Source organism: Tuber melanosporum (genome assembly GCF_000151645.1).
Source record: "Tuber melanosporum whole genome shotgun sequence assembly, scaffold_27, strain Mel28".
Taxonomy (NCBI): Eukaryota; Fungi; Ascomycota; class Pezizomycetes; order Pezizales; family Tuberaceae; genus Tuber; species Tuber melanosporum.
In genome coordinates, this window is record NW_003298941.1 from 931983 (window position 1) to 945130 (window position 13148).

A 13148-nucleotide genomic window follows, 5' to 3' on the forward strand; every position below is an offset into this window, starting at 1 on the left:
TTTCGATCATTTTACCTTTTTCTACTCTTGAGGTCTTGAGGGGACCTTGCTAGTAGGTTATGTATTGATCAAGCTCCCCCCCCTAAACCCGAATAAGGAATCGATGAGTCAGTCATTGGTTAAACACCACATTTGCCATTGAAAAACACTAGAACAACTACCACCCACACAACCACAGAAGCTGATCTAGTTGACACCGCAAACGCCCAATACTAGAACTACGACCAACCAATCACACCTAACCGACATACCAAAATACCGAATATACCTCAACCAGCCCAAGTTAAAAGTCTGACAACCGGCTGCGGGAGAAAAACACTACGGAAGATGGATCCGGTTTTAGAAAGAAGACATGTCAAGGCCGACTTGGCAGACAGTTACAGCCGAACCCCACTCGCTTGGGCCGCAAAGGGAGGACATGAAGAAGTTGTCAAGCTCCTATTGGAGTGTAAAGATGCCAAACCTGATAGCCAAGACACTTTGGCGTACCAGACACCGCTCGCCAATGCCTGTGGCGGGGGACATACGGGAATAGTGAGATTACTCCTGGACAGGAAAGAGGTCGACCCTGACAAAGAAGGATATCGTGGTTGGACACCACTTTGGGGTGCAGTAGCAGAAGGACATACTGAAATTGTGCGGTTACTCCTGCAAAGGGAAGACGTTAATCCAAACAAAGAAACAGATCTTGGCTCACGACCACTCTGGTATGTCTACCATTTAGGGTACGAGGAAATTGTCAAGTTACTTCTGCAAAGGAAAGATATCGACCCTAGCCAACTTATCAGTAATGGCCAAACACTACTCTGGTTTGCCAGCAGCGAAGGAAGGGATGATCTCGTCAAATCATTCCTGGAAAGCAAAAACATTGACCCCGACATCCCGGATAGTAATGGCTAAAGCCCACTATGGGTGGCTACTGAACGTGGGTTGGAGAAAGTGGTGATACTCTTACTAGAAAGAGAAGATGTCAACCCTAACTTGGCATGCAACGATGGTCAAACTCCCCTCTCACGAGTTGGGCACTATGAGGATGAGGCACTTTTAGAGTTACTACTGAAAAGGAGCGATCTCGACCCCATTTCTCCGATTATCGATGGGCAAACACCTCTTGTCCTAGCCTCTCGCCTCAAACAAGAGGGAATGGTAAAATTACTCTTGAAAGGTGCGGATGTCGACCCTAACCCCATAGGCCAAGACGGCCGTACACCGCTTACCTCTGCTGCCTTGTTCGGAAATGACGGAGTGGTCAAGCTGCTATTGGAGCGAGAAGATATAGACCTAAACATTCCTAGTGCTGACGGTGGGACAGAACTCACCCTCGCTGCCCACCACGGACATGAGGGGATTGTGAAACTACTGCTAGAACGAAATGGTGAGGAAGCGATGAGACCACCACAAGCCTTCAACGCCGCAGTCGCCAATAAGTCATGAGGTTTTGTTGCTTTTATTCCGCTGCATCACCGCGCCTTGGAGCTACCATGGTAGCTATTCCGCTTTCTTTCGTGTCCTTGCAATTCTACAAAGTTCCTGCTGTCTCAGAGGTCCCTTTTTTCTCCTATTTCTTCCTCAGTATTCCTGTACGAGTAGTCCTTTCCCTTTGCCTTTTTCTCTGTTCCCCCATTCCTAGTGTAACGCTCTGACCTTTCTACCCTTCAATTGTTTTCCTCAAACACAGCCCCAATATACTTCTAGTTAGAATAAACAGTCTATTCCTCACTTGCTTTCCTCTTGCATTCAAGTTCTCCGCCCCTTTCCTTCTCTTCGTGAAAATTTCCATCTTGAACTTCTGCCAGGTGGGTGAGAGCGAGTTTGTATTCCCAAATAAAAAATGCGAAAAAAAAACGATTCCAAGACCGGTGATATAAGAAAATCAGTGGAAGAAAATAAACTAGAGCAGACAAAGTGAACCAGTATTAGAAAAGGGTCTCGCCGTAGTTTGAGGAAGGTATAGTGGTGAAAATGATGTAATTTTAATCTAGATTAACCTCAATCGACTTCTCCCCACTACCGTCACCCCAACTTAGGTATGATACAGTAAGTGTTGTGGAGGCTGAGCCGGATAAACCAGAACTCTTTCCACCTCTCAAACTATCACGTTTTGCATGGGTTGCCGTGGGGCAGTTGGATACTCGAGTAGAGTGCAGGTGTGTGGCACCTCGCAGCCTCACCTCTCTGGGTGGCTATCTTCGATCATGGGGAGACTGTTAACCGCCTTAATATCCCGAGCTATCCTCTTTCCCTATGCACTCAAATCGGCCAAACTCCAGGTGGTATGAATTGTAATGTGAACATGGGTCATTCAACGTCAATTGTTTCAACCAAATACTCCGCACAGCCATAGCGGATGACGAGGCTCAAGTCCTGCAGCGGTTGTAACTACTTGTGCCTCAGAATCAACATTTAAGGGTGAGCCGACTCGAAGGGTGCGGGACAATGGATATTTCATACAAGTGAATTCTGGGGATAGGATACAGGAGAGGATAGATCTTTTTACTCTGTATTATTTTGTTATTGGTGATCTAGGTAGGAGGTCTCATCTTGGGTAACACAAGAAACCGCTGGGGAAAGCGCACGTCGCCAAATACAAGCAATTTTATCTCTCAAGTAATCGATTATTTTTACGGCAGCGGACAAGATACCATAGTTACGGGGCTCTGCTGTGACTGCTTCGACAGAGAGGAACACACTATGACACCTTGAATAGGGTTGAAGCCATGCTCGGACAGTTTGTGGGGGGAGGGAACTTGGCAAGAGATATATATGTAAAGCGTTCGATGAGGTACAATGTTATTCCATATCGTAAGCTACTAAGTTCCCGTGCTTATCGTAATGCTGAGGATGGTGATTAGGAAGTAATAGCAGTGGATATTTGCATTAACAGCTTGGATGAATCACAAACATTGTATTGGACCGGACTACTTAGCTCTCTTGTAAGCTACAGCGTAGGAGTTGCCTTATGCCCTGCACTTTCAGACCAGAAGGTCCTTCATCCAGAACTCGGAGGAGCCTCAATTATGTTAACTACTAGCGCCCTCAACCATCCAGCGTTGATGCAGAATAGATTCCGTAGCATCAACAATCTGAGTTTATTGGGGTCATTATGTCTGCATTGGGTAAGAATAGAATTTCAGGGAGTAGGAGGTGGGCGGTAGGGGGCTGGCGCGGAGGAGGAGGGAAGAGAAGGGGAATGGAATGGGAAACCCACCTTTGCCATTCCAGTACATTCAGTGAAGAAGAGCAGAGAGGTGTCAGGCAGCCAAGGATCAGATAAGCCCCACAGTAGACGCTCGATACAAGCCACACCAACAGCCCCTCCCCAGCCTACCAACCAATCAGTCGCCCTGCAATCAGCAATGTATGATATGAGTAAAGGGTTTATCCGTCGTAAATTAAACATCGCAGAAATCATAACTTCTCACTCGTAAAAGTGAGAACCACTATCACAAAAGTATGGAGGCTGAATCACCCCCACCCGGCCCACCCGGCCCACCCCTCACCGCCACCAATACACCCCACTAAACCCTGCTGTCCTCCTCCATCTGAGCCAAAAATGCCCTCCTAGTCCAACCAAGGCCCTTGGCGACCTTCTTTAGATCAACAATATATCACCCAGCTACGTAATTGAACCTAACACTCTCCTGTCACCCTGGGTGTGAAAAGCTTTCGGCACGTGTCCGGGAGAGCATGGGGTGGGCGCACAGCACCGGGTTACCCGCCAATAAGCACAAGGTAGGTACTATACTATACTTGTGGGGCGCTTGGCGCTCCCACTCCGCTTGAGCATATCTGACGTTCCCTTTCTCCCAAGGTACCCTTTATTCCTCTCCGACCGCTTCTCTTGTCCTTCTCTCTTCCTCCCTCTGTTCCCTAACTTCTTTGCTGGAGGATTTTAAACCAGGACACTCAAATCTCCATTCATCCTTCTGCACCGATACTGGTTCACACCTACACACCTCCTCCGCCCCCACTACCCGCCCTACTTAGCTGCCACTACGCGAGTATGTCTACCCTCGCCCTCCACACTGCCATCCCTAGGGGCCTTCGTCGCCCTTCGCTGCTGCTACGACCTGGATTACTCTCCGCACAAAATACCCCACGCAGGTATTTCTCCGATGTAAACCCTACGCCAATCTTCCACTTCACCGAGACAGAGGACATGCTGAAGGAATCTGTGGGCCGTTTCGCCCGAGAAGTCATTCTCCCGAAGGTAAGGGAGATGGACGAGAATGAAATGATGGACAAATCCATCGTGGAGCAGCTATTCGAGCAAGGTCTCATGGGAGTCGAAGTTGAAGAAGCATATGGTGGTTCTGGAATGGGTTTTGGAGCGGTCGTTGTTGCGATTGAAGAATTGGCCAGGATCGACCCTTCCGTAAGTCCAGTACTCATCCTGCTGGGGGATGGCATTCGGGAGGGTCAGGGTGCTGATTTTGGCGGCGGCCGGTAATAACTACAGGTCTCCGTGCTGGTAGACGTGCACAACACTCTAGTCAATATCGCCTTCCGCACGTACGGTTCTGCGGTGTTGAAGAAGAAGTACCTGCCCAAGCTTGCTACGGGCACCGTCGGCTCCTTCTGCCTTTCGGAGCCGGCGTCTGGCAGTGACGCCTTCGCGTTGCAAACTAAAGCCGTCAAGTCCGAATCCGGCGGCTCATACAAAATCACTGGACAAAAGATGTGGATTACTAACGCCGCCGAGAGTGAGATCTTCATTGTCTTTGCAAATATCGCCCCCGAGAGAGGGTACAAGGGAATAACGGCATTCGTGGTTGAAAAAGGAATGCCTGGGTTCAATATCGCCAAGAAAGAGAAGAAGTTGGGGATCAAGGCTAGTTCAACATGTGTTTTGACATTCGATGACGTTGAGGTTCCTGCAGAGAATCTACTTGGGAAGGAAGGAGAAGGTGACAAGTAAGTTTTCACCATCCTCTGCCCTCTGTGCACGTTGTCGAGAGCGATGGATAGATATGCCATCTCCCTCCTGAACGAAGGCCGCATCGGTATCGCTGCCCAAATGACCGGTCTGGCCCTGGGCGCTTGGGAGAACGCCGTCAAGTACGTTTGGAACGAGCGCAAGCAGTTCGGCCAATACATCGGTGACTTTCAAGGAATGCAATTCCAGATCGCACAAGGCAGGACTTAAATCGAGGCTGCGCGCGCGCTGCTCTTCAATGCCGTCCGAACGAAGGAAGCTGGCGGTCTCCGTGCCGGCGAGGGCTTCGTACGGGAGGCCGCCATGGCGAAGCTTTATGCTAGCCAGGTCGCGCAGAAGGTTAGTGGCAGTGCGATCGAATGGATGGGTGGAATGGGTTTCGTTAGGGAGGGACTGGCGGAGAAGTACTGGAGGGACTCAAAGATTGGTGCAATTTATGAGGGGACTAGCAATATCCAACTGAAGACTATCGTAAAGTTACTGCAGAAGGAGTACAAGCAGCACTGAGTGTGTGGTGAGCGAGAAGGGAGGTGGGTGAGGGGGTTTCTGTATTCATAGCTTAGAAAGGTTGCGAGGATTCGTCCCAGCGCTGAAATTACCCATTCCTCTATCATAATATATTATCATGCCTTTCATCATACCGGTAATTCGCAATTCACAAGTCAAAGTCATCCAATGATCGTCGAATGCACGTCACCCATCGTCACATCCAGTACCTCAAATACCACAGGATGTATCCCCGCCAAAATAGATTTCTACAAACTAACGTCCTATCATACGATACAATTCCTCTCTTCCCTACACCACCCAACCAACCACTATATACACGCGCGGGTGGAGCATACCTCAATCCTCAACAGTAGCACCCCCAATCTCTGGCTGAAACGGGCACCGATGTCTCGCGAAAACTTCCCTCGCAATTTTAGCTTCCTGCGCTGCCTCATTGTCCCAAAGCCCCGGGCGCATGACGAAATTGTCGGGGGAGACCATTTGGTGGTGATACGCATGCGTCGTGCATTTCGGACAGTAATACTAATTGTTATGTTAGAAGGTGTGAGGGAAGGGAAAGGCTGAGGGAGGGGAGACGTACGCAATGGACGCGGTTTCCGCTTTCACCGATATAAGTGTATTTTCCTGGGTTGCCTTTGGTTATTTCCACGTAGCCCTGGGTTGGGTTAGCATACGTTGCGGGTTGGGGAGAGAAGGGGGGGGAGAATGGGGGAGGGGTGGGGTACTTTTGGAACCACCATGTTGACTGAGTAGCAACCACCGCCCAAGCACTTGCAGGTATTCTGGTGGGTTATTTAGCCAGCGCTACTATAAGCAAAAAAGTGGGAAACGAGGGAGGATATACGCAATGACAAATGGTTTTTTCTGGCAGGGAACGGTTCGGGAAGCTGGTTTTCCATTCGAGCTCTCCGCAATGGCAACGCCCTTGGATATCCATTTTTGTTTGTAAAGTGCTTGTTTGTATTCGGCGCAGGGTAGAGTGGAATATTGCTGCTTGATTGCTAGAGGGAAGGGTGCGTTTATATGGTGGAATAGGTCGTTCCCAATATCATGGACTAGTGAGAGCCTTCCGCGGAGAGCGGGAGGGGGGGATGAAGTAATTTGGTGTGATTTTTTGGGACTATGGTGAATGGTGCATAGTCTATGCATTTCTCTCTTCTTCTTTTATGAAAGAGGGTATCTCCGTGGGTCAATGGACCAGCGGGTAGTCTAGTCCATTGAACAATGATATGATCATTCTTACCGTTTCAAAGGACGTATTTAACCACTAGGTACCTAGTGGCAGTGTTTTTTTTTTTTTCGGGGCACATGATATCAGTCTCCAGAAGGACTAGCTGCAAGATAAGAGTGCCTATGTAGATTTAACAGGGTACCACAACGAAACTTTATGAACCTCTGATCACTACCACATGCCGGAATCTGTGTTTTGTTAACTTTTTTCCCATCACACCTAATACTACCAATTGAGGTTAGAAGTGTTTCCTCCTGGTTACTACAAGTACTGTGAGAATCCTCGCAGGTGGCAGTGCATTTCTTTTAGTGGGGTTGCGGTTGGACTCCGGAGTATGGTCTACTAGTTCTGTTCTGTTGTGGGACTAGTCTAGAGTAGGTCGTGTGTTTGGGTCATGGAAATTCACTCGATGGATCATGGATGTCATTGGATGAATAGAATCTGCAACCCTAGCCATCTAATCTTATCAATCGCCCGGCCAAAAGGAAAAGAAAATAGTTCCCCCCAACAAAGACCCAGACACCCGAATTTGCTCCCACCATTCCCGCCTGCATCCACCCCTCCAAAGGTTTTCCCAAAACCGAGCACAATCAATGGCATCACCACCTCCCTCGGATACCTGCCCGGCGGCCGAAGAAGTGTCATCCCCCGCCCCTAAGAAGATCAAGCTCTCCGACACCAGGGACTCTCATGCTGGCGTCGCTGACATCAAACCAGAGTACTTACCTTCCACCCCTCCTCCAGGTTCTCGAGTAAAATAGTGCTAACAGTAGTCTTCTCCCTGCGCACAGGTACCTCCTCCCCAAGGCTCGGAAAGCCATATCCGCATCCGCAGATGACGACGCAGTCGGGGCTGCCCACCACTACCACTACCAAGAGGCAGAGAATGGTGGCGGAGGGAAAAAACGTAAACACGAGCGCGGACAGAATAAAGCGAGGAAGTTCCATTTCGCGAGCGATGAAGTTAAACTGTGTAACAGTCTTGTTATGGTTCCGCGGGAGGGTCTGTTAGAGGGGACTGTTTGTGAATTCGCGTTGAATGCTCGGCCGAAGGGTCAGAAGGCGAGGCAGCGGCGGAAGAAGAAGGAAGAAGTCGAGGTGGGGAAGGCGACAGGAGAGGATAAGATTATGGAGGGGAGGGAAGAGGAGGAATGGGTAAAGCCGGATGGGTTGTCGAAAAAGTGCGGTTTCTCACACAATCTACGGGAGTATTTGAAGAGCAAGCGGGATGATTCCGAAGGAGTTTGTCCGGTTTGGGAACTAAGAGGATATTGCGGAGGTGGGTGGAGATGTAGATGGGTTGGGTCGCATTCTAAGGAAGATGAGAATGGCGAATTATATATGGTTGTTGACGAGGGAAAGAAGAAGATGTATGGAGAGAAGATTGCAGAGGAACGGAAGGCAAAGCTTGCCAATTCAAAGGTTCTCATAGGATTTGGAGATGACAGACCGCAGCAGTGGGAGGAAGAGGTCCCTATTGGGGGTTTTGATGACCATATGGAGAGATTATTAATTCTGTCTCGATGAGCCTGAAGATCCGGCTGAGGAAGAACGAATTTCCGACTAAGAAGAGCGAGATTTATGCGGAATGGGAACATAAAGAGAAGACTACACGGGATGGTTTGGGTTACGAGGACAAGGGCGATGCCAGAGCTTCTTTTGTGGATGCACCCGTGAATGCGGCGGAGAAAAGAAGAATATACATTGGAAAGGAAACGCCGTTGTTGGCTCCCTTAACGTAGGTCGGGCCCCTGCTTAAGTGCGATTGCGATTAACGCTAATGGGTTTCTAGAACAACGGGCAACCTTCCTTTCCGCCGTCTATGCTCTCGTCTTGGTGCTGCCCTTACCTACTCCGAAATGGCCATGTCTGTTCCCCTCCTCCAGGGCCACAAGCCAGAGTGGGCTCTATTAAGGGCCCATGCCTCTGAAATTCCGAATTTTGGTGCTCAGATTTGCGGCACTAAGATTGGAACGGCGGTTCGGGCGACAGAAGTCTTGACAACTTTGTTCCCATCGGCCGCCTCTTCTCGTCATGGGCTGTCACTTGTTGACTTGAACTGTGGATGCCCAGTTGACCTTGTATACCGTCAAGGTGGAGGTAGTGCACTTCTGGATCAGCCATCCAAGTTAATCAAGATGCTCAAAGGAATGAATTATGTCTCTGGGGAAACACCAATAACGTGTAAAATTAGGTTAGGAACTCGAGATTCCTCGCCCGTTGCTAAGAAACTTGTCTAGAGGATCTACGATGCTGGGGATGTCCAGGCTATTACGCTTCATGGCAGGAGTCGCCAGCAGCGATACTCTCGGGATGCCGACTGGACGTATATTGCCGAGACTGCGGCGCTGATCAAAGATCTTAAGCGGAGGTCTGACACAACTGCCGACACAGCGATTGATAAGGAGGCTAGAGATAAACCGAATGTCTTCTTTGTAGGAAATGGTGATTGCTATTCTCACGTCGACTACTATAATTCCATTGATCAAGGCAACGTTGATGGAGTAATGCTTGCAAGGGGAGCTCTGATAAAACCCTGGCTCTTTGAGGAAATCCAAAAAGGTCAGTATTTGGATAAGTCTGCCACCGAGCGCTTAGACTACATTCGTGAGTACGTTCGATACGGTCTTGAATGCTGGGGCAGCGACGAACTCGGTGTTGCTACTACCCGTAGATTCCTCCTCGAGTGGCTCAGCTTTGGATGCAGATATGTACCCATTGGGATTCTCGAGAGGTTGCCTCCTCGGATTCAGGACAGACCTCCCCCATGGAAGGGAAGAAATGAATTGGAGTGCTTGCTTGGTGGCTCGGACTATAAGGATTGGATCAAGATATCTGAGATGTTTCTGGGTCCTTGTCCGAGTGACTTTCACTTTACACCTAAGCATAAGGTTTGCGTGATAACTTTATGTCTTGGTTGAGAGCCGGATGGCTAACAAGTGGATTAGAGTAATGCACATGAGGAGACTGAGGCCGAGGGGTAGTCTAGTTTGGGGATAGGCTTCAACATTATGCGATATCATATCCCACTACAAGCTTTTCATTTTTGCGAGGCTTTTTGGCGCAGGCATTGAATAGCAGTGGGTCTGATAAAGTGTTAAAAGTTATTTGTAAAATACATTTGCCCTTGCTCAAGTTAGTTTTGCGACAGATCTCGACCGGGGCGATTAAGGTACTTATTGTGCTTTGAAGTCTGTGATATCTTTCATCTACTCAGGGTACCTATGTCGCGAAGATAGAGGTTGGGCTGGTGACCGTGAAGGTGACATGATGACATCTCCAAACTATATCCCGCAAGCGGTGACTATTACTCGAGCAGCTCGCACGTACGAGTATCATACATTTTAATATTAATAAGTAAAACAGTAAATATTAAAACATGATACAAGCATGCTCGATTGTATAGCAAAGACGGTCCTCCTGACATTCTTTTGATGTATAGGGCTGTTTGTAGGCTTTACACTGTATATATCCCTCATGTTTGAGGGCACACTTAACAGTCATCCCTGAGACTGACAATCCCGCTTCTTTTGCCAGCTTTGTCCATGAAAGCACTCTACCCTCCCATCCACTCCTCAGTATGCGAAGCAGAAGATGGATATTGTGTGTTGTAGGAAGTGATGGATGACTGGATCGAGTCTTGTTGTGGCGTTCAGATGGTCAATTGACTCATCGGCAAATGGTTATTTGTGGCACACCGGTACGTCATGAAATTTCATGCTTTGAAAATCCCAAGTCATTTAAAGTATAAACTCTAGAACTTATTGGAGTATCATAATGTGTGCTTTGCATCTTATTCAATGGAGGAGTATTCATTGTATTTGTGGAGGAAAATATTCGCGATGGCTCGGCAATGGATGGGGGGCACGTTTCTTTTGTTGCCAAGCTCGGACATCCTCCAATTTACTAGTAAATTGTTTAGGTTGCTTGTTATGATAGATTTCGCGTATGTAGTCATCTCGCACGCTAGAGGAATAGATTGAGTTCAGGGAGACGGAGGGTTCGGGTGTACGTGTATACTAGTTTTTACATTGATTTTAATCACTTACAGGCAGGAGAAGTGGGCCAGGAAGGAAGTACCTCAATCCCCTCTTGGGCGATTCTATGAAATTCTCCAAAGCCAATCACGAATAAATGTGCAAGAGTTCCGCTACGGAGACTATGCTCTTGACCTCCGCCAGAGATGAGCGGGTTGATGCTGACTTTTAGTCCGCAGCGGATATAACAAACTCCGATACATTTCGGCCCAAAGTTTTTTGGCGCCGGAGATGTTCATCTGGTCGAAGTTCTGCTTGCTGGGTTCAACTGGAATTTCGCCCATGGCTTGCGCACTATTGGTATGGAAGATATCCTGCTTTCTATCCAGTTCCCCAATCTCCTCCACCGGCTGGATGACCTCGATCTCATTATTGACCATCATAATTGAAACTAGTGCTATGGGGCAGATCTCCTTCTCCAAATGCTCCATACTGATCAAACCGTTGTTCTTGGTGGGGAGATATGTGATCTCGTACCCCTCATCTTGCAAGTGTTGGCACAAATCCAACATATACTTGTGCTCCGTCTGCAATGCGATGATATACTTCTTTGACTTGTAAAACCTTCCTACATACCTGACTGACGCATCATTCGATCCCGTGGCTCCAGTGGTGAATATTGATGGAATAATCCCGTTGTAGTGTTGTGGTGTATGAGAGAGCTGTTAGGTCTGGTATCCTTAGGGATTGGTTTGAGGTGGCATTGAAGTAGGCATCGTCCTGATTTGTGTGTAGACAATGCTTTGCGCATCTTTCGGGTTTGTGTGTAACTAGCAGACAATTTCTCTACATAGTTGAATCGATAACGAACAACACGATTTACCAAAACTTCATTAAGACCAACAGCATTCTTCCGCGTGCGCTCGATCTATCAACATCTATCAAATATGATCTCTGTTGGATGGCCTCGAGTGAGCTTTGCAATACGCTGACATGGAATGTCAATCACCGCCTCTGTTTCCCAGCCATAGGCATGTCTAGGTGGATGAGAATTTCTGTTGCGACAAGTATAAATGGTCAGTATAGCATCGAGGACGCAAGGGCCCATAGGAGTACTAGCTTGCATGTCAAGATAGATTGGTCGAGATCCTTCGTCCATTATTGTGGTTTGCTTGAGAATACCTAATCGCCTGGGCCGTTATTTTCCCAATCACTGCTATTAATACTAAATACAAAATGGAAGGGGAAAGGAACGTACCGGTAGATGGGGGCATCATCACATTCACACTCAGGCCATTCCCAACAGCAACCCCTGCCGGCCTGAGTCTAGTCTTATTCATAAAGTTACTCGCATCTATTCGCCGATTCTTAACATCTGCTTTTACAACTGCCTCTCCGTCCTTCCTGCTCAAAGATATGAATCCGCGGCGCAGCTATGCTATCAATCCCCTCTGCAGTGTTGCAGCAGGGCCGGATGAAGCACGAGAGAAGCTTGCAATGCATTGAATAACCTTGGCAGCTGTCATCATGGTGTAAGAATTAATAAACTGTGGAATGTGATGCAACAGGGTTGTGGCTCCCAGATGGCAGCGGTGGAAAGGTAAATTTCAGAGGAAGAGTTAAAAATTGCGGGTTTCTGAGAGGATCATAATATGTTAAGCGGGGCGACAGGTCTTGGCAATGACATTTTTCGCTTGGGTTGAGATGCTGTGTGACAGCCTCGAAATCTGGGGAACGATCAGCTGGAATCCAGTACCAGTATGCCGTGATGTGGAGATCTGGAAAAGAATTACCGTGTATATGATACGCGGGACAAGTTGTGGAGGCGTAAAATTATGGGGAACCCTTGTAAGGAGATCTCGGAAAATTTGGAGTGAGACAGGTGGTATCATAGGATCCTGCAACCCCCTCTGAGTTACTGGTAATTAAGTTACAATCCTAATGCGGTTTCGTGGTTCTACACCACAAAACCACCCCAAAAATTGATCAATCCCTTTCCCCCCCTAAACCTGAATAGGAAGATGATGAGTCAGCCATTGGTTGGACATCGTATTGGCTATTAAAATAACAACCGAGCTGAGCCGCATAAATAAGAACCCCTCCAATCTGAAATTATCATGCATTGCATAATTCCAAAGGCCCATTTTGCTTTGGCGTTTTCAACCCAGTTATGATGCTCGACGACCCCACCCCAGAACCAGACTTGTTATCATCATTTCCAGGTTAAATACAAGTGTTCACTCTAAAAAAAATAAGTAGACATTTTAGATTTCCGATAGGTAGGACACCATGCTGTAATTTCCCAAGCTAGAAGACAGATAGCCCGGGGGTCGAGCAAGAGGATTACTTGGGAGCTTACACACCGTGCAGGAACGATAGGGAAGGTATGTTCAACGTATCCACTTGAGGTAAAATAGTGATGAACACAATCAGATCGTGACCGAGCAGAATCTCCGCGATCTGCTCAATCTGCTAGATTTTGTCCTTCGCAACC

General features: G+C 47.9%; 3 protein-coding genes; all 3 read left to right on the top strand.

Annotated features, from left to right (window-relative positions):
- Positions 1 to 3871: 3871 nt before the first annotated feature.
- Positions 3872 to 5146, top strand: GSTUM_00006562001 (uncharacterized protein; the record flags this gene model as incomplete). XM_002838730.2 has 3 exons in its annotated part: positions 3872 to 4375; positions 4460 to 4914; positions 4969 to 5146. The coding sequence occupies exons 1-3, from the start codon at positions 4004 to 4006 to the stop codon at positions 5144 to 5146; spliced, it is 1005 nt and encodes a 334-aa protein (XP_002838776.1). The 5' UTR covers positions 3872 to 4003.
- Positions 5147 to 5174: 28 nt separating this feature from the next.
- GSTUM_00006563001 (uncharacterized protein) lies at positions 5175 to 5443 on the top strand (the record flags this gene model as incomplete). Its single annotated transcript, XM_002838731.1, is given in 2 exon segments — positions 5175 to 5201; positions 5219 to 5443. 2 exon segments carry the CDS (start codon positions 5175 to 5177, stop codon positions 5441 to 5443), a joined length of 252 nt encoding a protein of 83 aa, XP_002838777.1.
- A 1789-nt stretch (positions 5444 to 7232) lies between these two features.
- GSTUM_00006564001 (uncharacterized protein) lies at positions 7233 to 9598 on the top strand (the record flags this gene model as incomplete). XM_002838732.2 has 5 exons in its annotated part: positions 7233 to 7395; positions 7469 to 8099; positions 8183 to 8415; positions 8470 to 8871; positions 8920 to 9598. The coding sequence occupies exons 1-5, from the start codon at positions 7271 to 7273 to the stop codon at positions 9596 to 9598; spliced, it is 2070 nt and encodes a 689-aa protein (XP_002838778.1). The 5' UTR covers positions 7233 to 7270.
- Between the last annotated feature and the right edge of the window lie 3550 nt (positions 9599 to 13148).